The 27,906-nt window shown below is 39.5% G+C and overlaps 1 protein-coding gene across 9 annotated transcripts in view; it reads left to right on the top strand.

The window, feature by feature from the left end:
• LOC134349238 (rap guanine nucleotide exchange factor 6-like) overlaps positions 1 to 27,906 on the top strand; it is a 406,825-nt gene that overhangs the window by 289,856 nt on the left and 89,063 nt on the right. For all 9 annotated transcript variants that reach the window (XM_063053253.1, XM_063053254.1, XM_063053257.1 and 6 more), the window contains 9 exons: positions 3,894 to 4,074; positions 9,543 to 9,679; positions 11,076 to 11,234; positions 16,636 to 16,788; positions 22,931 to 23,095; positions 23,495 to 23,602; positions 25,663 to 25,866; positions 26,851 to 26,959; positions 27,462 to 27,708. In XM_063053253.1, coding sequence (XP_062909323.1) covers positions 3,894 to 4,074; positions 9,543 to 9,679; positions 11,076 to 11,234; positions 16,636 to 16,788; positions 22,931 to 23,095; positions 23,495 to 23,602; positions 25,663 to 25,866; positions 26,851 to 26,959; positions 27,462 to 27,708 — 1,463 coding nt within the window. The remainder of the gene's footprint in view (positions 1 to 3,893; positions 4,075 to 9,542; positions 9,680 to 11,075; positions 11,235 to 16,635; positions 16,789 to 22,930; positions 23,096 to 23,494; positions 23,603 to 25,662; positions 25,867 to 26,850; positions 26,960 to 27,461; positions 27,709 to 27,906) is intronic.

The following is a 27,906-nucleotide window of genomic DNA, read 5'->3' on the forward strand; positions in this document are numbered from 1 at the left end:
AACGTATTTGACTGCTACTCTTGTCCGTTGGCAACCCAACCCCCACCCCCGGGGTCGGCCGGTCCGCAAGAATATTGTCGATATTAAACCGGACCGCAGTGCAAAAAGGTTGGGGACCACTGTTTTAGCAGACTGGGAAGAAAGCTACTTTGAAACATAGTTATGACAAAGCATTAAATATAACTTATAATAGCCTACTTTCATTTCTCAGCAAGCATGGTAAAAATATTTATTAGTTCTCCACTAACATTTGTATAAACCCACAGCCACCTAAACTTCACTTCTTCCAACTCTATCTCTTGTAACGATTCTGTCCCCTACTTCCACTTTCTCCATTTTTGCATCTGCTATCAAGATGAGGCCTTCCTTTCCAGGGCATCTGAAATGTCACATTTCCTTCATTTCTTGGTCATCTCCTCTCATCTCACCTCCCTCTAAACAGGACAGTGATAGAGTTCCTCTTGTCTTCATATCCAACATATTCTTCATCAATTCTGTCAGCTGCAGTGAGATCCCATCACCAGGCATATCTCCTTCCCACCCCTTTCTGATTTCCATAGGGATCATTCTCTCTGTTCATCCCTCACCACCCGTCTCTGAATGGCCTCTGTTACTTACCACTGCATAAGCAGGAGGTGCAAGTCCTATTTCTGCATTTCATTTTCCGTCACCATTCAGGGATCTAAACAGCTCTTCTAGGTGAGGCAAAGAATCGCATGCACCTTCTTTAACCACATCTACTGCATTCCATGCTCCAGATTTGCAGAATACCTGTACTTTATCTGGAGGGACTATCCTAAGCTCCCAGATGCATACCATTTCAATACCCTCTTCCCATTTCCATACTGACTTGTCCATCTGCTGCATTCTCCACAGTCAGTGAGACCCAACACAAAAACTAAATTAACAGGACCTTATATTCTGTTTACATAGTTTCAAATCATTGGTATAAACATAGAATTTTTTAATTTCAGGGTTCATTCAGTCCTTTCAGGTGAGGCAAAACTTCACCTATGAGTCTGTCAGGGTCATCTACTGTATCTGGTGCTTCCTATGTGACCTCCTTTACATTGGTGAGACCCAGTATAAATTGGGGGGCCACATAGTTGAGCACTTATATGCCGTCTGCAAAAAAAAAAAGGAATTTCCCAGTAGTCAGTCATTTTAATACTACCCGCATTCCCTGTTTGGCATGTTGGTCCAGGCAAGGATGATGCCACTCTTAGGTTGGAGGAACAACACCGTATATTCCACCTAGGTAGCCTCCAACCTGACGGCACGAACAACAGTTTCTCCTTCCAGTCGTTTTTTGTTCTTTTCTCCTTCCATCCTTTTCTATTCCCTTCTCTAACCTCTTACTCTGGTCTCCTCATCTATCATCTCTCCCTGGTGCCCCTCATCCTTTCTTTTCTCCGTGGTCCACTCTCCTCACCTTCTCCAGCCGTTTGCCTTTCCAGTTATCATCTCCCAGCTTCTTACTTCTTCCCCTTTCCCCCACCAGTCTGGCTTCAACATTCACCTTCTGGCTTGTCCACCTTCCACTTCCCCCTCCTCCTTGTTCTGCATCTTTCCCCTTCCTTCCAGTCCTGATGAAGAATATTGGCCCAAAACATCAACTGCTGATTCATTTCCATCGACGCTGCCATCCTCCAGTGTGTTAAATCTTGTGTGTTTTTCTCCCTCCCCCAGCAGTCCCCACCCCCATCTCTCCTTCCAATCGTCTGCTGGTCTACCAACCTACTACCCACACAAACCCGTGTTTCTCTCCATCTGGTTCTGGTTTTATCTTCTGTTCACTTTTCTTCCTTGTTTATCAGATTCCAAAACTCTTTGGCTTTGTGTCTCTGCTTATCAACCTTCTAGTTATTGCTACACTCACCTTCCCTCCCAGCTAGATCTGCAGTTTATTTTTGTCTTCCTCCGTCTATCATTCATTTGTCTCCATCTCCCATCTCCACTCTGACCTTTTGCTACCTGGCTTGATATTCCTGTTATCCCACACCCTTCCTCAGTCCACCAAGCAACTACTGGGCTCTGTCTCAGCATTCCCCTTTTCTCTTTATACTGGCTATTGTCTCTCTGCACTCTCAGTTCTGAATGCAGGGTCTCAACCCAAAATGATGACAAATTCCTTTTTTCCATGGATGCTGTTGACCCACTGATTTCTTTCAGTGTTAGTTGCTGACTAATATTTAAGTTGAAATCTAGAATTCAGAATTTTTATCATATTTTAAAAAGCTATGAATAGCTCTGCCCTCCCCTTACCTTTGAGTGGAAAATTCACTCATTTATCGTCAATGGACTGTTTTTTGAGGTGTGCATTAGACATGCAGTTCAATAAGTCTCTGAGCTTATCATAAGAAATGTTTTATTTGAATAATTAGATACCGATATTTTTAGTTGTGTTTAAGGACGTGAATAGTCAATAGTTTGACTGATTTTTCTTCTAATTATTTGAGGATTATAATAAGGAAACGATGTAGGAGAACTGGTGTCTTTAGATTTCCAAACACTATTTGACAAGGTGTAGGAGGCTGGTACACTAATAAAAATACCATGGTATTGGTGGAGGTATGTTAGAATGGATTAAAAACAGGTTATTTTCCAGAACAAGAGAGTCTCTTGGTTTCAGGTCACAGGCATAGTTGAGTCTGGAGCTTGGAATTAGGGGGTCCTAGGGACCTGCATACATAGCAGGGAGCTCTGTTCGGTTTAGAACTTAAACCTCTGGTTTTCAGTTTTTCCTGGTTCCTAGATGTTCTTCATGATTGTTTCACAAAGGTTCGTTTATTATCGAAATGTACAACTCTGAAATTCTCCAGATCGCCCCGAAAGAAAAAAAAAGAATGGCAGCACGATTATCAACCCCAAATCCCTTCTCCCCACACAAAGAAAGAAACAAAAATAGAACAGGCACATCGACCCCCAAATCCTCCTCCCCTGCACACGAAAAAAAAGGAAGACTGGGTGAAAAAGACATAATATTAAAAAAAAACTAAGACTGAAAAAAAGTCTATTCTCCAGGTCCATATCCAAACTGCAGAAAACCTGGGTAACATTCTCTGGGCACAGTGACAGACCTTTCTGTCTCTGCCAATAGAGTGATCACATCAGCAATCAAAAGGTAGTCACTCATCTCTGGTAGCAGAGTGATCAAAAGGCAGTCTCCCGTCTCCAGTAGCAGAGCGATCTCACCATTGCTTAAAAAGGCAGGCAGCTGGCGCTCACCTTTTGCATTCGTGTTGATGTTTGAATCTCCCTGGTTGCTTTAATTGATGAACAATGGAAGCTTTATTCAGCGAAATGGAGTCAAACATTGGCTTGCACCCTGTCCTGCAGCCTTCCTGCCACGAGTTTCATGCAGACTGCCTCAGGAGCACTGAAACACACAAACGAACTCCAGACTTCAAATCACAGGCTTCAGCAGTTCCAGATTCACATTCAAGATGAAAAACCTACGTAAAAGACATAAAAGAAATGATATATATGGTTTCATAATCTATCCAGAAGATGTCGACTGAAGAAGAGTCGCACGCTGGCACCACGGACCACGTTTTTTATAATTAGTTGGTAATCCTGGAGTCTCCAGCTGCGATTGGTAAACCTGGAGCTCTAGTGAGCAGCTAGATTGGGCAGAAGTGGGGCTTTTGTGATAGCACTTGTGGGAAAGATGGACCCATCCTGCGGAGATCATTGTTAAATGATTGATATCTGTCACATAATGGAGAAAATTTGATCTTTTCATTTGCATGAGCAAGGAAGCAGATGAAGAAGATCCCACAATAGATTGGTCAATGCCAGCTTTATTTCTCTAAAGTAGATTTTTTTTTAAAAAATTAATGTACTTTAATATGGGCATATATAATTTACATGCAAATATTTATTTTTTACAGGCTACAGAGAGTGAAATGGGGGATGTGGATCTTACTGGTCTTCCGGAAACAGCTGTAGATTCTGAAGAAGAGGAAGAGGATGAAGAGGACATTGACCGTGCCTCTGATCCATTGATGAGCAGGGATGTTGTTAGGGAGTGTCTGGAGAAAGATCCTGCAGACCGAACTGATGATGACATTGGTACAATTAAGAGAGAGATTCTACTTCTACTGTCTTCCATTTTAGTCTTACCCATTGCTTGATTCTATTGTACACTTTTTAGTGGTTTCCAGACGGAACCATTTGAATACTGAACAAAAAGATCCTGCAAATTTAATTTCTTAACAAAATGCCAGTCAAGGTTGAGAGGAGATAGAACAAACCTTGCACACTACTTATGATTTCTTACTTTGGCAGGTAACTGAATCCCACCTGTCATAGTTGCCTGTCAAACCGTCAGTGTGCCTTTAACATTCTGAATTATTTATAAATTAAAAATTAATGAAACTGTGATAGAATTAAAATAATTTTTTTTTAAAGTAAAATATTCTTACTATAATGTCCTGTGTGATAGGCTTGGTCCATTGGATTCAGGGTAAGGTAGCCACTTGGATACAAAATTGGCTTGATGGACGGAAACAGAGTGTGTTTGTTAAAGGTTACTTTTTTTAAGATTCGAGGTCTATGGATCAGTTGTAAATTATGGGAAGTGGTTCTGGATCCACTTTTATTTGTCAGCTATATTAACAATTTGGATGAGAATGCAGGTAGCATGATTAGTTAAGATTAAAGATTATGATTAGCTTTATTTGTCCTGTGTACAATGAAACAGGAAAATATACAGTGAAATGCGTCTGCGTTAGCAGCCAACAATGTGCAGCCTGCAAATATCGCCATGCTTCCAGTAGCAACATAGCATGCCCACAGCTTAACCCTAACCTGTATGTCTTTGAAATGCAGGAGGAAACCCACATGGTCTCAGGGGAATGTGCAAACTCCTTACAGACAGTGGTGGGAATTGAACCAATCGTTGGCGCTATAAAGTGTAACACTAATGGCTTTGCTATCATGTCACCCCTACACAATTGCTAGATGATTGCCAGATTTGAAGATGTTACCAAAATTGGTGGTGTGGTGGACTATGAAGAAAATTAATTAAGGTCAATTGGGAATGTGATCCAAGGATTGGCAGATGGAACTTAACATGGACAAGTATGGTAATGCGTTTTGAAAATGAACTGGACAGTGAGTGGTAGGGCCCTGAGGAGCATTGTAGAACAGAGACCTAGTTCCCTGAAAATGGCAACACAAATTGATAAGGTAGTGAAGGAGTGGTGTCGGATGCTTGCATTCATCAGCATTAAATAAAAGATCGGGCATCATGTTGCATCTGTACAGGACATTGGGGAGTCTACATTGGGAACATTGTTTGCAGTTCTGGTCACTATACTATAGGAAGGATCTGATTACACTTATAAGAGTGCAGAAAATATTGAATAGGATGTTATTGGGGCTCAAGGGTTGAAGGAGAGACTGGATCTGATTTCCCTGGAGCAAAAGAAGCTGAGGGGTGATTACATAGAGGTTTATAAAATCAAGAGGAACAGATAAGATGGATGGTCAGTCTTTTCAGAGTACAGGAATTGAAATCTAGGTGTACACAGGTTTGGGATGAAGAGGGATCAGGGAACCTGACTGGTGAGTGTTTCTATGCAGAGTGGTGAGTATCTGGAGCAAACTGTCTGAGGTAGGTAACAGGTACATCAATAGGTAAATTTTAGAGGAATATGCCCTCTAAATGCTCTCTTATGATCACTTTTAGCAGTGATCATAACATGATTGAGTTCACTGTGAAATTAGAAAAAGAGAAGCCGAAATCTGATGTGTTGGTGTTTCAGTGGAGTAAAGGAAATTACAGTGGCATGAAAGAGGAACTGGCCAAAGTTGACTGACAAGAGACACTGGCGGGAAAGACGGCAGAGCAGCAGTGGCTGGAGTTTATGTGAAAAATGAGGAATGTGCAAGACAGGTATATTCCAAAAAAGAAGAAATTTTCGAGTGGAAAAAGGATGCAACCGTGGTTGACAAGAGAAGTCAAAGCCAAAGTTAAAGCAAAGGAGAGGGCATACAAGGAAGCAAAAATTAGTGGGAAGACAGAGGATTGGGAAGTCTTTAAAACCTTACAAAAGGAAACCAAGAAGGTCATTAAGAGAGAAAAGATTAACTATGAAAGGAAACTAGCAAATAATATCAAAGAGGATACTAAAAGCTTTTTCAAGTATATAAAGAGTAAAAGACAGGTGAGAGTAGATATAGGACCGATAGAAAATGATACTGGAGAAATTGTAATGGGAGATGAAGAGATGGCAGAGGAACTGAACAAGTATTTTGCATCAGTCTTCACTGAGGAAGACAGCAGGATACCGGACACTCAAGGGTGGCAGGGAAGAGAAGTGTGCGCAGTCACAATTACGACAGAGAAAGTACTCAGGAAGCTGAATAGGCTAAAGGTCGATAAATCTCCTGGACCAGATGGAATGCACCCTTGTGTTCTGAAGGAAGTAGCTGTGGAGATTGCGGAGGCATTAGCGATGATCTTTCAAAAGTCGATAGATTCTGGCATGGTTCCGGAAGACTGGAAGATTGCAAATGTCACTCCGCTATTTAAGAAGGGGGCAAGGAAGCAAAAAGGAAATTATAGACCTGTTAGCTTGACGTCGATGGTTGGGAAGTTGTTGGAGTCAATTGTCAAGGATGAGGTTACAGAGTACCTGGAGGCATATGACAAGATAGGCAGAACTCAGCATGGATTCCTTAAAGGAAAATCCTGCCTGACAAACCTATTACAATTTTTTGAGGAAATTACCAGTAGGCTAGACAAGGGAGATGCAGTGGATGTTGTATATTTGGATTTTCAGAAGGCCTTTGACAAGGTGCCACACATGAGGCTACTTAACAAGATAAGAGCCCATGGAATTACGGGAAAGTTACATACGTGGATAGAGCGTTGGCTGATTGGCAGGAAACAGAGAGTGGGAATAAAGGGATCCTATTCTGGTTGGCTGCCGGTTACCAGTGGTGTTCCACAGGGATCAGTGTTGGGGCCGCTTCTTTTTACATTGTACATCAACGATCTGGATTATGGAATAGATGGCTTTGTGGCTAAGTTTGCTGACGATACGAAGATAGGTGGAGGGGCCAGTAGTGCTGAGGAAACGGAGAGTCTGCAGAGAGACTTGGATAGATTGGAAGAATGGGCAGAGAAGTGGCAAATGAAGTACAATGTTGGAAAGTGTATGGTTATGCACTTTGGCAGAAAAAATAAACGGGCAGACTATTATTTAAATAGGGAAAGAATTCAAAGTTCTGAGATGCAACGGGACTTGGGAGTCCTCGTACAGGATTCCCTTAAAGTTAACCTCCAGGTTGAGTCAGTAGTGAAGAAGGCGAAATGTTGGCATTCATTTCTAAAGGAATAGAGTATAGGAGCAGGGATGTGATGTTGAGGCTCTATAAGGCGCTGGTGAGACCTCACTTGGAGTACTGTGGGCAGTTTTGGTCTCCTTATTTAAGAAAGGATGTGCTGACGTTGGAGAGGGTACAGAGAAGATTCACGAGAATGATTCTGGGAATGAGAGGGTTAACATGAGGAACATTTGTCTGCTCTTGGACTGTATTCCTTGGAGTTTAGAAGAATGAGGGGAGACCTCATACAAACATTTTGAATGTTAAAAGACATGGACAGAGTGGATGTGGCATAGCTGTTTCCCATGATGGGGGAGTCTAGTACGAGAGGGCATGAGTTCAGGATTGAAGGGCGCCCTTTCAGAACGGAAATGCGAAGAAATTTTTTTAGTCAGAGGGTGGTGAATCTATGGAATTTGTTGCCACGGGCAGCAGTGGAGGCCAAGTCATTGGGCGTATTTAAGGTAGAGATTGATAGGTATCTGAGTAGCCAGGGCATCAAAGGTTATGGTGAGAAGGCGGAGCAGTGGGACTAAATAGGATAAAATGGATCAGCTCATGATAAAATGGCGGAGCAGACTCGATGGGCTGAATGGCCTACTTCTGCTCCTTTGTCTTATGGTCTTATGCATGCAAGTAGGACTAGCTTAGGAAGACATCTTTCTCTTTTTAAATCTTTTTATTAATTTTCAAAATTATAAGCTCAATAACAAAGTTGGTACAAAGAGATTGGAATACTCTTAATCAGCATATACAAAAAGGATTTTAAGTAACGTAGGTATAGTAGACTTCCAAACTCATAATGAAATTAGTCATAAAAGAAAGAAAATGAAAAAATATATATAAACAAAAAAAATCCCCGAAGGAAAAATTAAAAAAAACCAAAAAAAACAGAGCAAAACAGGGCTAGACCAATATCTTGAATCAGACACGTTCAGTAATGTCGTCAACTCCGCTCCTCTATTCATATAATTTAAGTTTAAAAAAAAGATTCGGAAAGGTCAGATTACATCATGTGAAAATGTTACATAAAAGGTTTCCAAGTTTCTTCAAATTTAACCAAAGGGTCAAAAATATCACTTCTAATTTTAGAATAGTTTGAGAAAACCATTGGAATGTAGTAGGAGGATTGATTTCCTTCCAGTTCAACAAAATAGATCTCCTAGCCATTAAAGTAACAAATGCTATCATCCGACAGGCTGAAGAAGACAAAGATCTATGTTCTACCATTGTCAATCCAAAAATTGCCGTAATAGGATGGGGTTTTAAATCAAAACATAGAACTGTTGAAATAATATCAAAAATATCTTTCCAATATTTTTCCAAAAGAGGACAGGACCAAAACATATGAGTTAAAGAAGCCACCTCAAAATGACATCTATCACAAGTATGGTTTATATGGGAATAAAAATGAGCTAGTTTATCTTTGGACATATGGGCTCTGTGTACTATAAATTGTATTAATGTATGTTTAGCACATATAGAAGAAGTACTAACTAATTGAAAAATTTTATCCCATTTCTCTATAGGTAGACAAAGTTGAAGTTCCCTTTCCCATTCGTTTTTAATTTTATCAGATACACCTGGCTGTAATTTCATAATTATATCATGAATAATTGCTATTATTCCCTTCTGAGAAGGATTTAAACCTAAAATTTTATCAATAATGCCAGTAGGATTTGAAGTGGGAAAGGTAGGCAACGTAGTATTTAAAAAATTTATTTGTAAGTATCTTAAAAAAAAGTGGGATCTAGGCAAATCAACTTTCTTAGATAACTGTTCAAAAGACATAGAACAGTTATCCCGAAATAAATCACGAAAACATATTAGGAAGACATCTTTGTCGGCATGGAAAAGTTGGGCCCAAAGCCCATTTCCGTGCTGTGTAACTCCATGACTTCTATGAGTTAGTCAACCAAACAGTTAATTTAAAAATATCAATTATTGATATTCAACTAATCTACTACAGTTTAGTAATGCAATTAATGATTACTTTTTTTAATAGCTGGACAACTCCACTGATAAGGTAAAGAACAGTGGTGCATTGTATTCATTCTCCAGTAGGTAAAATGTCTCTAAGGATACCCATATTTTCTCGTATATTCAATGGTCACCAGAGATCATACATCATTAAGTATACTTTTAATAATTTGCAAATGTGTGCAAATAAAACTTTGGTTAAATCTGTGTTTGTCAATTTTCAGAACAATTGCTGGAATTTATGCACCAGTTACCTGCTTTTGCCAACATGACCATGTTTGTCAGAAGAGAACTGTGCTCAGTAATGATATTTGAAGTAGTGGAACATGCAGGAGCCATAATAATAGATGACGGGAAAGAGGTAAATACTGAACTAGGTTGTGTTTTTGTTTGCATTTATAATTCACTGAAGATTCACATAGCAAATTATTTTCATTTTTAGTTAAAAGAACAAATTTATTTCAGTTTATTGATTTCCATTCCCAAGAAATTTTTCCTAATTTAATGGACTTCATTGCTTCAAAAAATGACTTGCATGGAAAAATTCAAAGTAAAGTTTGTTATCAAAGTTCATGTAAAATAATTATATACAACCCTCTTGAGTGCCTAATTCTTCCAGAATATATAAGTTATTATTTACAGCAATTGCATTAAAATATGATTTATGCTGTCTCTCCAAATGTTATGCGAAATCCTTTATCTGTGGTGTTCAAAATTTTTCCTGTACAGACCTTGACATGTTCAAATTCTGGTTCGTTTTCTTTCAGCTGAATTGATAATACAATAAATTCAGAGTTAAAAGCAGACAATAGGAAGCTAACCTTGGTACTACGCAAACATCTGATGTTTTGCAAAGCAGAATACTATTTTATTTCATGCATGGTGCTTTTTCTGAGGGAAAACTAAATTTTTCTCTCAGAATCTTTATCTAAAAGCCATGAACTTCTATTCTTACTTTTTTGTATCAAACCTTTCTTTCAAATCAATGTATTAAACTGACTGATCATAGTTGCTACAAGATGATGGAACAGGGCTGCTGAATAAGCTGCCACTCTAAATTATTTTATTAATTGTAATTCAATGTTATTCTGACTCATTGAATATGAATCTTCAGGCTCCTGTGCCTCTCCACCGTGATGTTTTTGATATTGTTTGAGCTTAAGAAAGCACAAAATCTCCCTTAGTCAATTTTCCTAATCCACCAAGTACAAGGCAGCCAGCCAGCCATGCATCAAGCTGCAAGGAAGCATGTGACAGCATTTCAGAGATACCAGTCTCTGTCTAAGTGTCTTATAATTCTGACTACTATTAGCAAAAAATGCTAATATTGGGCCTCCATCTTTTAAAAATCAGATATCTTTACATTATCAAGTTTTCTTCATATTTGTGCAAAATCTTGTTATAATAGTAACAAGAAATGTATGCAGTTAGAAACCATTGTGATTCATTATGAACATAGAACATAGAACTTAGAACATAGAACATAGAATAGTACAGCAGTTTTAAATGCCTCAATTTACTTTTAAGAGAAAGACCAGTGAGTATTAGCAAAGCTAAATTTGTGTCAAATGAGAATGTTTTTGATGTTACTATTAATAGCAGAATGCAGAAACCTCGCACTTGCCCTCCCCATTTGTCTGGAGTATAATAGTTCAATGATTTTTATGCTTTTAAATTTATTTTTTTGTAAACTGACTCACTTTTATACATCTTAAAATAACTGATTTTCTTCAAAGTCTGTTTTGCTCTACTTACAGCTGGAGGCATGGTATGTTATTCTAAATGGCTCAGTGGAAATCATGGACTCCCATGCAAAAACTGAAACACTTTGCATGGGAAATAGTTTTGGCATTGTTCCTTCCTTGGAGAAACAATATATGAAAGGAGTTATTAAGACTAAAGCAGATGATTGTCAGGTAAGCACATGATTCTAGAGCACTTTATCATTGCAATTTAACAAGGTCATTTTTAATTTAGCCACACTTAGTGGGTTTATAATAATGATCGTTTCCTATGCAACTGACAAGAAAGCGAAATCTTGAATACAGCTGGGCTCTTCACATTGGTAAATTGTGCATTTGGGGAATCAAAAGCTACAGTGTCTGTCAGTTACCTGACTCAAAGTTAAGAACCTGCATCCGGTGTATTCTGATAACTTCTGATTCATATTCCACTTAACCCGCTCAAAGGCAGCCAATTTTATCATTGATGAACTTCTCAGAGTTATAAGACAAGATAAATTAAGGGAGTGAGGATGACAGCCCTGGATTGGGAGGTGGCATGGAAGAAAATGCACGATGCATCCAAATTTTATGATCTCCAGGTGCAGTAGAAATATATTAAATGGCAGGATGACTATCAGTGCAAACACATGTCTTTATTCCTGGTATGACAGAGATCTGCTTTCTTGTTGCATCTATTATCAGTATACAGTCAGAGCATTTACACGAGTCATATATGCATTACAGCATAAAACAGGTCATTCAGCCCACCTGGTTCATGCTGACCTATTAATCTGCCTTGTCCTATCGACCTGTACCCAGACTATAGCCCTCCATACCCCATGCATCCATATACCTATCCAAATTTCTCTTAAATGATGAAATCGAACCCACATTCATCACTTTTGCTGGGAGTTCGTTCCACACTCTCTGAGTGAAGAAGTTCCATCTTCATATTCTCTTTAAATATTTCACTTTTCACCTTTAACCCTCACCCCTAGTTCTATTCTCACCCAATCTCAGTGAGAAAAACCTGCTTGCATTTACCCTATTTATATACCTCATAATTTTGTATGCCTCTATCAAATCTCCTCTCCTTCCACGCTCTGGGGAATGAAGTCCTAATATATTCAGCCTTTCCCTGTCACTCAGGTCCTCAAGTCCTGGCAGCATCCTTGTAAATTTTCTCTGCACTCTTTCAATCTTTTTGACATCTTTCCTGTAGGTGGGTGACCAAAAGTGCACATGGTATTCCAAAATGAGCCTCACTAGTGTCTGTTACAACTGTAACATAATATCCCAATTCCTGTATTCAGTACTTTGAATTATGAAGGCCAATGTGCTAAAAGCTTTCTTTGCATCCCTATCTACCTGTGACACCACTTTCAAGGAATTATCAATCTATATTCTCAGATCCCTTTGATGTACTGCACTCCTTAGGGCCCTGCCACTGGCTGTCTTAAGTACTACCCTGAGTTCTCCTCCCAGAGTGAAAGACCTCACACTTGTCTGCGTTAAATTCAATGAGGCATTCTTCAGCCCATTTTTGCAGCTGGTGCAGATTCCGCTGCAAGCTTTGATACTCCTCCCTGTCCAACACACCTTCAGTCTTAGTGTCCAATGTCTAATCCAATTTACTACCTTATCTCCAATGGCAAGTTATTGAATCTTCTTGACCAACCTCCTCTAAGGGGCTTTGTCACAGGCTTTGCTGAAGTCATGCAGCCAACATCTACTGCCTTGGCTTCTTTATCTTTCATGGTAACTTCCTCAAAAAAGTACAAGGTGCGTGGTAGATTATATATGACCTACCACACACAAAGCCATATTGACTATCCCTCATCAGCTTTGATACTCTTCGCTGTCCAACACACCTTCAGTCTTAGTGTCCAATGTCTAATCCAATTTACTACCTTTTCTTAAATACTGCAATGTAATTAGCTGTCCTCCAGTTCTCTGGCACCTGAACCAAGTTTTAAATATCTCTGTTAGAGCCCCTGCAATTACTGTACTAGTCTCCTACAGGGTTCACGGGAACTCTTCGTCAGGCCTTGGTGATTTATCCACCCTAATCTGCCTCAAAACAGTAAATGCCTCCTTGTCTGTAATCTATATAGAGTCCATGACCTCTGGTCTCACTTCTATGGACACTATGTCTCCTGAGTAAATTCAAATACAAGAAATCCATTTAAGATCTCCCCCATCTTGTTCGGCTCAATGCATAGATGACCACTCTGACCTTCCAGAGGTCCAATTTTGTTATTATGTCTGTAGAAGCCTTTGGGATTCTCCTTCACCTTGTCTGCTAGAGGAGCCTCATACCTTGTTTTAGCCATCATGATTTCATTCTTAAGTGATATGTAACATTTTGTATACTCAGGTACCTCATATGCTCCTTCTTGCCTATACGTACCTGCTATACACCTTCTTTATCTTAAACAGAGATTCAATATCTCTTGAAAGACAAGATTCTCTATAACTGCATTCTTTGCTTTTTATTCTGATAGGAACATTTGAACTCTATACTCTCAAAATCTTACTTTTGAAGACTTCCCACTTATCAAGTACACAATTGCCAGCAAACAACCTGCCCTAATCCACACTTATCAGATCCTTTCTGATACCATCAAAATTGGCCTTTTCCCAATTTAGAATCTCAACCCAAGTACCAAACCTAACCTTCTTCATAATTACCTTGAAAATAATTGCATTCTGATCATGAGATGCAAAGTGTTCCCCTGTTCAAACTTCTGTCACTTGTTCTGTTTCAGTCCCTAATAGGAGATCTAATATTGCACTCTTTCCAGTTGGGGCATCTATGTACTTATTAAGGAAACTTTCCTGTGCACATTTGACAAACTCCATCCCATCCAGCCCTTTTACAGTGTGGAAGTCCCAGCGAATATGTGGAAAGTATTATCACAACCTTGTGTTTCTTGCAGTAGTTTGCAATCTCTCTACAAATTAGCTCCACTAAATCCCACGGACTTTTGGCTGGTCTATAATCCCTTTCTTATTCCTCAGTTCCACCCATGTATCCTCAGCAGATGAGCCCTTCCATCTGTCTGATCTGAGCACTGCCGTGACATTTTCCCTAAGTAGTAATGCCTCCCCTCCTCCTTTAATCCCTCCAGGTCTATTATGTCTAAAACGACAGGACCCCAGAACACTTGAGCTGTCAATCCTGCCTCTTCTGCAACCAAGCCTCACTAACGCTACAGTGTCATAATTCCAAGTGCTGATCCATGCGCTAAGCTCATCCATCTTTCTTACAGTTCTCCTTGCATTGAAGTATACACAATTCAGAACGTTAGTCCCGCTATGCTCAACCTGTCTATTTCCACCTCCCAGTGCAGCACTATCAAACCTTCCCACAGGGGTATTAGTCCCCTTCCAGTTTAGGTGCAAGCCATCCCTTTTCTGCAGGTCCCACCTTTCCCTGGAAGAGAGCCTAATAAGCCAAAGATCTGAAACCCTCCCTCCTGCACTGTCTCCTTAACCTGTGTGATCTGTGTGTGATCTTCCTATTCTGGCCTCAGTAGCAATGGGCTTGGGTAGTAATCCTGAGATCACAACCCTGGAGGTCCTGTCCTGTAACTTTGCACCTAACTCCGTGATCTCACTGTGCAGGACCTCATCACCCTTTCGACCCAAGTCATTGGTACCAATATGGACCACGGTCTCTGGCTGCTCACTCTCCCACTTAAAAATGCTGTGGACGTGATCTGAGATGTCCCTGACCCTGGCATCCTGGAGGCAACATACAATCCAGGAATCTCATTCTCTTCCACAGAACTGCTGTCTGTTCCTCTAACCAATGAATTTCCAATCACTACAGCTTGCCTCTTCTTTCCCTTCCCTCCTGAGCCACAGAGCCTGACTCAGTGCCAGAGGCTGTAATATTATTCTGCTAAAGTCATACCCCGTACCCCCCCCCCCCAGCAGTATCCAAAGTGGAATGCCTGTTGTTCAGGGGAATAACCACAAGGGATCGCTATCCCCTTCCCCCCTCTCCCTTTCTGATAGTCACCCAGTTACCTGTGTCCTGCACCTTGGGTTTAAATACTTCACTGTATCGCCTGTCCATCAACCCCTCACCTCCGCAAATGATCTGGAGCTCGCACGGTTCCTTCTCCAATTCTTTAAAGTGCCTGAGAGAAGCTGCAGCTGGATGCACTCCTTGCAGGTGTAGTCATCAGAGAGACACTGGATGCCTAAGTGCCTTCCCACATCTTGCAAGAGGAGCATTCAACTATCCAGCTTGGCATCCCCCACTGCTCTAACTATGGAATAAAAAAGAAAGAAAAATTGAACAAAGTATATCTTTCTAGAAACTCCACCTCTAAGAGCCAAAGCCTTCAACTCCTCACTCTAATGTTGGCTCACTTCCGCAATGGCAGCTCCGCTTAAACCTAGCTGCTTTTTATTGGCCCTTGGCAAGTGCTCAATTATACAGTCCAACGTCTCCAAGGGAACTGAGGCATGCAGAATGTCCTGACTCTCCCCACACGCTTCTTTTGAAATCTCTTTCCCGCTACGCATTCCAATGTCTCCAAGGGAACTCTGGTGCACAGAACGTCCCAACTGCACCTGCTTGTATCTTTTGAAATCTCCCTCCCACTTGACAATCCAGTGGACCCCTTTCTCTCACTTTTCCCTTTGACTGTAATTCACCAAGAAAAGATCAAGATGAAGATAGATTCTTTATCAGTGCTAGAAGTAGTATGTGCACTGCCCACTTCATATTTCATTTTGTCCTTTATTACGAGACCGGCAAAGATAAACAATTTAAAGCAAAATAACAAAATAAGTGTTGCCATTAGTGAAGTTAGCAATCAACCAAAAATATCATACCCCAGTTGCCTCCAGCTCTCAACAAAATTAAACCAAGCTACGACAAAGTGTGAATATGTAACTATACTCATTTGCTTCTGCCACACCCCAACCCATGTGACAAATTAGTCATAATAAATATGCAAGACAAAATACAATACAGACAGAAAACAAATACCTGGCTCCTGCAAATAATTACATTTTTAGCATTTAGTTTTGTAAGATGCAGTTTTGAAATTTAGTAGCTAAATGTATGTTTTCAGAACCTTTCATTTTGGAATAGTCAAAAGAAACTTTGTAGATATTTAGCTGTTGCTAGCACAAAGACAAGAGTCTCCAATCATTGCATAGTCCAATGTCAGTGGGGGTTTCATAATGCTTTTCGTAAATAATGTTAAAACATTGTGAGTTGTGTTTATTTTGTTGTGAGATCTGAAAGAGTTGTTTAAGTATACACTAATTTACTGGCATCTTGATCCATTTTATTCATGTTTCATCAGTCAGCAGAGTGAAACAGTCTTGATAGTTGCTTCCACCTGTGCTCTGTTGTGCTATTTTAATATTTGGGAAAGACGTGCTGATTTTCTAGTACTGTCATTAAATACTGAACTGTATGAAATGTGAGCATATGTGGAATAGTTTTTCTTCCAGTGCAGAACTTGGTATGTTTAAAGTTATATACATTAAAAATTTGCTAATTATTACCAAAGGTTGATTAACAAAATAACTTCAATATGTTTTATTTTTGCTTTTCTTGTACCAGTTTGTAAGTGTAGCTCAACAGGATTATTGCCGAATTCTGAACCAGGTAGAGAAAAATACTCACAAGGTGGAGGAGGAAGGAGAGATAGTAATGGTGAAAGAGCATAGAGAGCTGGATCGTACTGGAACCAGGAAAGGACACATAGTTATAAAGGTAAATGAGAGATTCATTTGCAATTCAAGCATTAAAGAGGAAACAAGAAGGGATATTTCACATTTATCTCTTGTCATTACAACTCTTGGATAAACCCTTGGCTGCAATATGGTCCTATTCTAGGTGTAATTAGACCTTGTGGCTAAATTTACATTTTAGCACAATATATTCTTGCATATACACCATAATGCAGATTTATTATGACAAGTGGTGTCAGATTAGGCTTGAAATACATTTTAACGGTAGATTAAAAATGATCAAAAAACTAGTATACATCTTACAAATGCCCTGTTTAAATATATATTTTGTTTCAGTCTAATGTTTGACTTGAGTAAATCCACTTTCTTTGTGAAGCTATTTGAAAGCTTCTCTTTCTAATTAGAGCTTCAATTGTAACCTAATTTCCTTTCCACACTGCTGAGTGTTAGATTATTTTATCTCTAAAGCACTTTGCAATTTTTGATATATTAATGGCAGCAAAGCAGAAGATTTTGTTGAACGGATAGATAGTATTTTTAGAATGTACTATTGTCTGAGCCCTTAAACTGCTTAAATATTATGGATAATATGATTTTAGTTAATGCCGTGGTTTATTTTGTTCCTCCTGTTATTTTGATTTATTTATGTAGTGCAAACGACATGATCTGGAAACATAGAGACATAGAAAATAGGTGCAGGAGTAGGCCATTCAGTATGGTCATGACTGATCATCCAACTCAGAACCCTGTACCTGCCTTCTCTCCATACCCCCTGATCCCTTTAGCCACAAGGGCCATATCTAACTCCCTCTTAAATATAGCCAATGAACTGTCCTCAACTGTTTCCTGTGGCAGAGAATTCCACAGATTCACCACTCCCTGTGTGAAGAAGTTTTTCCTCATCTCAGTCCTAAAAGGCTTCCCCTTTATCCTCAAACTGTGACCCCTCGTTCTGGACTTCCCCAACATCGGGAACAATCTTCCTGCATCTAGCCTGTCCAACCCCTTTAGAATTTTATACGTTTCAATAAGATCCCCCCTCAATCTTCTAAATTAGTCGATCCAGTCTTTCATCATATGAAAATCCTGCCATCCCAGGAATCAATCTGGTGAACCTTCTTTGTACTCCCTCTATGACAAGAATGTCTTTCCTCAGATTAGGGGACCAAAACTGCACACAATACTCCAGGTGTGGTCTCGCCAAGGCCTTGTACAACTGCAGTAGTACCTCCCTGCTCCTGTACTCGAATCCTCTTGCTATGAATGCCAGCATACCATTCGCCTTTTTCACCACCTGCTGTACCTGCATGCCCACTTTCAACGACTGGTGTACAATGACACCCAGGTCTCGTTGCACCTCCCCTTTTCCTAATCGGCCACCATTCAGATAATAATCTGTTTTCCTGTTCTTGCCACCAAAGTGGATAACCTCACATTTATCCACATTAAATTGCATCTACCATGAACTTGCCCACTCACCTAACCTATCCAAGTCACCCTGCATCCTCTTAGCATCCTCCTCACAGCTAGCAATACCGCCCAGCCTCGTGTCATCCGCAAACTTGGAGATGCTGCATTTAATTCCCTCGTCTAAGTCATTAATATATATTGTAAACAACTGGGGTCCCAGTACTGAGCCTTGCGGTACCCCACTAGTCACTGCCTGCCATTCTGAAAAGGTCCCATTTGTTCCCACTCTTTGCTTCCTGTCTGCCAACCAATTCTCTATCCACATCAATACCATACCCCCAATACCGTGTGCTTTTAAGTTTGCACACTAATCTCCTTTGTGGGACCTTGTCAAAAGCCTTTTGAACATCCAAATATACCACATCCACTGGTTCTCCCCTATCCACTCTACTAGTTACATCCTCAGAAAATTCTATGAGATTCGTCAGACATGATTTTCCTTTCACAAATCCATGCTGACTTTGTCTGATGATTTCACCGCTTTCCAAATGTGCTGTTATCACATCTTTGATAACTGACTCTAGCATTTTCCCCACCACCGATGTCAGGCTTACCTGTCTATAATTCCCCGGTTTCTCTCTCCCTCCCTTTTTAAAAAGCAGGGTTACATTAGCCACCCTCCAATCTGCAGGAACTAATCCAGAATCTGAAGAGTTTTGAAAAATTATCACTAATGCATCCACTATTTCTTGGGCTACTTTCTTAAGCACTCTGGGATGCAGACCATCTGGCCCCAGGGCTTTATCTGCCTTCAATTCCTTCAATTTACCTTACACCACTTCCCTACTAACTTGTATTTCCTCAGTTCCTCCATTTCACTAGACCCTCGGTCCCCTGCTATTTCTGGAAGATTATTTATGTCCTCATTAGTGAAGACAGAATCAAAGTAGTTATTCAATTGGTCTGCCATGTCCTTGTTCCCCATAATCAATTCACCTGTTTCTGACTGTGAGGGACCTACATCTGTCTTGACCAATCTTTTTCTTTTCACATATCTATAAAAGTTTTTGCAGTCAGTTTTTATGTTCCCTGCCAGCTTTCTCTCATAATTTTTTTTCCCTTTCCTAATTAAGCCCTTTGTCCTGCTCTGCTGGACTCTGAATTTCTCCCAGTCCTCAGTTGTGCGGCTTTTTCTGGCTAATTTGTATGTTTCTTCTTTGGAATTGATACTATCCCTAATTTCCCTTGTCAGTCACGGGTGCACTACCTTCCCTGGTTTATTCTTTTGTCAAACTGGGATGAACAATTGTTGTAGTTCATCCATGCGATCTTTAAATGCTTGCCATTGCATATCCACCGTCAACCCTTTAAGTATCATTTGCCTGTCTATCTTAGGTAATTCATGTCTCATACCTTCAAAGTTACCCTTCTTTAAGTTCAGAACATTTGTTTCTGAATTAACTATATCACTCTCCATCCTAATGAAGAATTCCGCCATATTATGGCCACTCTTACCCAAGGAACCTCGCACGACAAGATTGCTAACTAACCCTTCCTTATTCTCAATACCCAGTCTAGAATGGCCTGCTCTCTATTTGGTTCCTCGACATGTTGGTTCAGAAAACCATCCCGCATACATTCCAAGAAATCCTCTTCCTCAGCACCCCTACCAATTTGGTTCACCCAATCTATATATAGATTGAAGTCACCCATTATAACTGCTGTTCCTTTATTGCACACATTTCCAATTTCCTATTTAATGCCATCCTCAACCTCACTACTACTGTTAGCTGGCCTGTACACACCTCCCACCAGTGTTTTCTGCCCCTTAGTGTTATGCAGCTCTACCCATATCGATTCCACATCCTGCCGGCTAATGTCCTTCCTTTCTATTGTATTAATCTCCTGTCTAACCAGCAATGCCACCCCACCTCCTTTTCTTTCATGTCTATCCCTCCTGAATATTGAATATCCCTGAATGTTGAGCTCCCATCCTTGGTCACCCTGGAGCCATGTCTCTGTGATCCCAGCTATATGATATTCATTATAACTATCTCTACATTCAATTCATCCACCTTGTTATGAATGCTCCTTGCATTGACACACAAAGCCTTCAGGCTTGCTTTTACAACACTCTTAGCCCTTATACAATTATGTTGAAAATTAGCCCTTTTTGATTTTTGCCCTGGATTTGCCGGCCTGCCACTTTTACTTTTCACCTTATTACTTTTTGCTTTTACCCTCATTTTACACCCCTCTGTCTCTCTGCACTTGTTTCCATCCCCCTGCCACATTAGTTTAAATCCTCCTGAACAATAGTGGCAAATGCTCCCCCTAGGACATTGATTCCAGTCCAGCCCAGGTGCAGACTGTCCTGTTTATACCGGTCCCACCTCCTCAAGAACTGGTTCCAATGTCCCAGAAATTTGAATCCCTCACCCTTGCACCATTTTTCAAGTCACATATTCATCTGAAATATCCTCCTATTTCTACTCTGACTAGCACGTGGCACTGGTAGTAATCCAGAGGTTGTTACCTTTGTGGTCCTACTTTTTAGTTTGTCTCCTAACTCTCTAAATTCACCTTGTAGGACCTCATGCCATGTTTTTCCTATGTTGTTGGTACCTATGTGCACCACAACCACTGGCTGTTTTTGCTACTTTTCCATGGAATTCTCTATTTCAAGTGTTCTTAAACTCTTCTAGGTCAAGACCTAATGGAAAGGTGGAGAAGGGGCAAGTAAGAGGAAGAGCTAGAAAGACTAGGTTCTTGGAGGTAGTAGGAGGTTGGTGAAGGAAGAGAGTAGGTTGCTGCCACAGTTTCCTGCAGTATCAGTCTTTTGTAAGTTGTGTAGAGCTAGGAGGCGGCAGCATCAATGTGGCTTGCATACCCCTGAGATTTCCAGTCAAGTTTTCATCTTGGAACTATACAATTGCAAATCTTTAAAAAGGCAAAAGAATTTCATGACTCCACTCTGATACTAGCTAGAAAGATGATGGATTTGTGACACATTGATGAGAACCTCTAATCAATTTTGTTTGTGGCCTTATTAACCAAGGAGGGAGGCCTGTTCATGGGTTTCTACAGATGCTGCATTTAGAGTTTGTGCAATGCTTCTGATTCCTTCTTGAGAAATAGAACCACATACTCCTTTGCTGTTATGACAAACGTGTAAATATCATTCTCAAAAGTACCAACTATGTTATTTCCTTTTAGAATAATGTGGCAATGATATGCAGTCTTAATTTAATACAGATGTTTAAATTTGGGTACTTTTGGATATATACAGTGATAAATTTGCATGTAGCTCAATCTGCAGTGCCTTTGAATTCAGTTTAATATTTGTTCTTTTCAAAACAAGATACAGTATGTTCTTGCATTTTTACAGTACTTTTCAAATTTTAAAGGCAGAATATTTTTTAAATTTCACTCCTGGAATAGGGTTTACAAGGCGAGCATAGGTTGTCCTTAAATCATAAAGTGCATGAGCTGGCCAATGAAGTGCTCATGAAGTTGAGTAATTGCTGTTGTAACACAAGATTAATTGGCAGCCGGTCAATGTTCAGAAATGTGCTACCAATAGCAATAAAAGGTGGTCAAACATTGACCAAGATATCAATAGAAGTTATTACTTCTTTGAATTTGAATAGGACCATGTAGTCTTTTATGTCTTTCTGACCAATGTACATTTAATATCTGATTTGAGAGATGGTACCTCAAGCAGTGCAGCAATCCCTCAGCACTATAATGAAAGCCACTCTCAGATTATGCATTACCCTCTAATGTGGGGTTCAAATCATAGAAGTGAGTCAGAATTATGTGGACTGTCACTGGACTGAGGATAACATTGTGCTTCCACATTTGATCTGTTTGATGGTTGAATCATGGAAGGACAGATAAGAGACAGGTAGCCATTTAGCCCATGATTAAACAAAAGCAATCTACTTAATTTCTTGCTTTCATTCTACAGGTAACAGCATTCACATGCACATCCAGATTTTTTTTTAAATGCTTAAATTTTTTGGATGTCTTTTCCCTTCTGGTATTGAGGTCCAGTCCTCCAAAAACGCTTATTACGAAAATTCCTCTTTCTCCCATGATCATAAACCAATTATTTTCAATCTATGTTTTAAATTTGGTGTTATTTCTTTTTTAGTTTATGGTTCACCCATAGTCAAAACAATTTACAATGTTATAATGTTGCAACTCCTTAACCTGATCATGGAAACACTGTTCATTGATGGCAGCTTGAAATTTATACAAAGAATGACTTGCATTTCTCAGGGACTTCAGACAACCTTGACCATGCCATCTGCTGTAACCAGAAAAGAACAGCATTTGTATAATCTGATGTATTTTTAACAATTCTGAGTGGAAACCAAGAAGCAAAGTTTCAAACAAGTTCGTGGAAAAAGCAAGATCTCAATGCAGATAGTGCCATTCTTGGCTCAGGCTTATCCCACAATTCTTTTGTTTAAAAAATATTAGTTTCTGATGAAGAGGCTAAAAAGATGTTCTCTTGGCCATATTGTTGCACTAAACTTACAGCCTTACAGAGTGGCATAACTGAGGACTGTATGGTTTGAGCATTCATTTAACAGAATTAAAATATATCATTGTCTCACATGTTAATTGAACTTTTGGTTAATACTTCAATTGGAGATTTTTCTGAAAGAGAGAAAAAGTTTGAAGTTAAGGGAAATGGAAAATATGACAGTTGAAATAGTTTTATTAACATTGTATTAATCTTTCAGGGAACACCAGATAGACTTATTCGACACTTAGTTGAAGAACATTCCATTGTAGATCCCACGTACATAGAGGATTTCCTGTTGACATGCAGAACGTTTCTGTCAAGTCCCATGGAAGTTGGAGAGAGATTGCTCGAGTGGTTTAATGTTGATAGCCTTAGGGATAAGGTCAGTCTGAACACTTAAGTAATTTGTAGTAAATGGAAAATAGAATTAATCTTTAAAGAATGTTCCTTTTAGTCTGTGTATATAACTTCTTGTATTCTAGGTCTCAATAATAAAAATGATGCTGCAGCCACTAGGTCTTAGCCTGAAAGGTCAACGATTTATTCCCCTCTGCAGATGCTGCATGACTTGCTGATTTCCTCCAGAATTTTGTGTGTGTTGTTCAAGATTTCCAGCACCTACAGAACCTGTGTGTGGTGTGTGTGTGTGGTGTGTGTGTGTGTGTGTGTGTGTATATATGTATAGAAGGACTTTATTTCAATTCATTAGCATATTTAATCTTAATTCTGTGCTCTGCTTTTCACCAATTCTTTTCAAAACAATTAAACAATTCTTTTGTAGGTCACACGAGTTGTGCTGTTATGGGTGAATAATCATTTCAATGATTTTGAAGGAGATCCTGCCATGACCAATTTTTTAGAGGAATTTGAAAACAAGTTAGAAACAGCGGTAAGCAATATATGCAATTGATAATTATGAATGGGGAATAGTTCAAAGTAAACATCTCCTGTGCCAACGAGCATTTCACATTTCTTCAGTAATATTGTTCCCAAGTACAGGCACTTTAATTGTGCTACTTATGATGAAATAAACTGTTAAAGTAATTTTTGATCATTTCCATTCCAATCATCTCAGCAAGATTACTGTCTTTTAAGATTACCAGCTATCAATTCTGTTTATTATTATTTATCACATGTCAGAATCAGGTTTATTATCACCGGCATGTGTCGTGAAATTTGTTAACTTAGCAGCAGCAGTTCAATGCAATACATGAAATAGAAGAAAAAAAACAGGAAATAAAATAATGATAATAACAAATAAATAAATTACTGTATACATATATTGAATAGAAAAGTTGTGCAAAAACAGAAATAATATATATTAATGAAGTGAGGTAGTGTCCAAAGATTCAATGTCCATTTAGGAATCGGATGGCAGAGGGGAAGAAGCTGTTCCTGAATTGTTGAGTGTGCACCTTCAGGCTTCTGTACCTCCCACCTGATGGTAACAATAAGAAAAGGGCATGTCTTGCATGCTAGGGGTCCTCAATAATGGACGCTGCCTTTCTGAGACACTGTTCCTTGAAGATGCCCTGCATACTTTGTAGGCTAGTACCCGAGATGGAGCCGACTAGATTTCCAACCTTCTACAGCTTCTTTCAGTCCTGTGCAGTAGCCCCCACACCAGACGGGTAATGCAGCCTGTCAGAATGCTCTCCACGGTACATCTATGGAAACTTTTGAGTGCATTTGTTGACATAGTAAATCTCTTCAAACTCCTAATGAAGTATAGCCGCTGTCTTGCTTTCTTTATGACTGCATCGATATGTTGGGACCAGGTTAGATCCTCAGAGATCTTGACACCCAGGAACTTGAAACTGCTCATTCTCTCCACTTCTGATCCCTCTATGAGGCTTGGTATGTGTTCCTTCGTCTTACCCTTCCTGAAGTCCACAATCAGCTCTTTCATCTTACTGACGTTGAGTGCCAGGTTGTTGCTGTGACACTACCTCACTAGTTGGCATATTTCGCTCCTGTACCCCCTCTCATCACCACCTGAGATTCTACCAACTATGGTTGTATCATCAGCAAATTTATCAATGGCATTTGAGCTATGTCTAGTCACACAGTCATGGGTATATAGAGAGTAGAACAGTTGGCTAAGCACACACCCCTGAGGTGCACCAGTGCTGATCGTCAGCGAGGAGGAGATGTTATCATCATTCCACACAGATTGTGGTCTTCCGCTTAGGAAATTGAGGATCCAATTGCAGAGGGAGGTTCAGAGGCCCAGGTTCTGCAACTTCTCAATCAGGATTGTGGGATTAATGGTATTAAATGCTGAGGTATGGTCGATGAACAGCATCCTGACATAGGTGTTTGTGTTGTCCAGGTGATCTAAAGCAGTGTGAAGAGCCACTGAGATTGCATCTGCCGTTGACCTATTGTGGCAATAGGCAAATTGCAATGGGTCCAGGTCCTTACTTAGGCAGGAGTTCAGTCTAGTCATGACCAACCTCTCAAAGCATTTCATCACTGTCGATGTGAGTGCTACTGGGCGATAGTCATTCAGGCAGTCCACATTAGTCGTCTTAGGCAACTGGTATAATTGTTGCCTTTTTGACGCAAGTGGGAACTTCCACCTGTAGCAGTGAAACGTTGAAAATGTCCTTGAATACTCCCGCCAGTTGGTTGGCACAGGTTTTCAGAGCCTTACCAGGTACTTAATTGGGAGCTTCTGCCTTGCGAGGGTTCACTCTCCAAACTGTGAACTGTTACTCCAATTGGATAATTGAAGTAAGCTAGTTTCCCCATATAATTCACTGTGCATTAATTCTTTGCTTAATATTTTTTCTTCTTTTTGTCTCTGTAGCTAGTGAACTTGATTGACATACATTTATAAAAATTATGTGATGTGAACAGAATAAAAACACCAGTGTTTCTCAGTATTCGTAGAGACAAGTTTACATTTGTGAAGTGAAATGTAAGAAATGGTATTTTAATTTTCAGAAAATGAAAGGACATCTCAGATTGCTGAATATTGCTTGTGCTGCTAAAGCCAAATGGAGGCAGATAACTTTGCTAAAACCTTCCAGGGAGTCCCCATTATACTTTAGTCTACAAGGCGGCAGCGAGAGAGGATTCGGCATCTTTGTGGAAAGTGTAGAGCCTGGTAGTAAAGCTGCTGAGGCTGGACTTAAACGAGGTGACCAGGTAAAGACCACAGTCTTTGAAAATACTGCTATTTGTAACAGTAAAACCACTTGAATTCTGAGTTTTTTGTAAAAAAAAGTATTTAATTATTGGACAAAGAGACTAAATATACTCCCCCTCATTTAAGCTGAATATCCCTGTTTGTGTTTACCATTCCATTCGTTCAGTTCTAAAAATAAATTGTGCATCGAGTCTCAAGTGGCTGCTGAAACACTTGTTTATTTGGATTCCTATTTGGTGAAAGATGAACTGTGACTATTTCTTTGGAATGTCAGAGCAATAATATAAAACTGACTTAATTTGTACAGGAAATTCAACTTCTGCTTCTACCTTTGCCCCAAACCAAGTATTTTGCATCTGATTTTGAAGCTGTTTGCAGATAGCACATTTAATTTGCATTGCTTTGAAACTTCCTTAATGCAACATTTCATGAGATATTCCACCTTTCCTTGGTCTCCCTCGTCACAACAAACTTTACAGTGTACTTGCTCTAATCCATTGGTCACCTATGCAAAAGGAGTTGATCTCAATCCAGATAATTATTGAGCAAGAGGGTGAGTCTGGGTCAGAGTGCTTTATAAGTGAGAGAGAGAGAGTGAGTGAGTGCAAACACAAGAAGAGAGTGATACAATGGAATATACACTCAGTGGCCACTTTGTTAGATACCCCAGTACACCAGCACACTATTGCAAATATCTAACAATTCAATCATGTAGCAGCAACAACATGTCAAACCTTGAAATGGATAGGTTACAGCAGCAAAAGACCACACTGTGTTCCACTCCTGTACCGAATAAAGTGGTCACTGGGTAGCTCACTAACATTTAAAATCCAATTTTACTTGAAGTCATCGGTGGATGTTAGTGGTTGGAATTAGATTAATAACTACAATGGCTATAATGCCAACAGGTGAAAACATGTAGGAATGGAAAATGCATTGATTCCTCTGTTGTATTTTTAAAACAACTGATAAATTGTTTTCAGATTATGGAAGTCAATGGACAGAATTTCGAAAATATCCAATACACAAAAGCTCAAGAAATTCTGAGAAATAACACACATCTGTCCATCACAGTAAAAACTAACATATTTGGTGAGTATATTTAGATTCAGGATGCGAGTGAGAATTGTTGAATGCATGGTTATAAGACCCTATGTTATCAAGTTGGAGTATTCCTGTTGGTACTTAATTCTTTATTATTAGGTCTGCACTTAAAACTATATCTAGGGTATCCCAAAGGGCTATGATGTCAAAATGTGAAATAGTATATTTAAAATATAATCACTGTTTTAACCTAGTGTTCACATTATCTCTTTAGATTCAAAAAGTTATGCATTGTAGCTTTACCTTTGAAGCTCTAGCTTAAAATCAAAGCTGGCATTTCAGTACAATTATAAGAATGTAGCATTAATGAGAGAAATGCTTCATTTGGAGATGTTAAACTGAGGTCCTATCTACTAATTTAGAATCGATGTAAAATATCCCACAACTACTACCAAAAGATCTCAATGTCCTGGCCAACTTTCATCTTTTAACTGAGAGTGTTTTTTTAACTCATTCTACTATTACTATTTTTTTCACTTTTGCCTTCCAGTTTTTAAGGAACTCTTAAGCAGGTTGATGCAGGAGAAAAAGAATGGAGTTCCTCACATTCCTAAAATTGCTGAAAAAAAGGGGAATCGTTATTCACATCCAGATTTGCACAGAGATTTAGAACAGATGTTCCCTTCAGATAAAAGTAACAAGAAGATGAAAGCCAACACAGTGTCGGGCAGTCGAAACAAAATCAGAAAAATACTTGACAAGACACGTTTCAGCATCTTGCCACCAAAGCCATTCAGGTAAGTGCGATGAAATTTTGATTGACGAATGCCCTGTTCTCTTTATGGTATATAATGCAGAGCAACCAGGAAAAAGGAGCAATGCACCTATTAAATAAAACACAGATAAATAATGGTTAGCGCTAAATTTCTGTGGAAGGTTAGAATAACGTTATTTCATTGTATCTTTTTTTCTATAAAATTCCCTGGGCTAGTTAC

The sequence above is a fragment of the Mobula hypostoma genome, chromosome 7, assembly GCF_963921235.1.
Source record: "Mobula hypostoma chromosome 7, sMobHyp1.1, whole genome shotgun sequence".
Lineage (NCBI taxonomy): Eukaryota > Metazoa > Chordata > Chondrichthyes > Myliobatiformes > Myliobatidae > Mobula > Mobula hypostoma.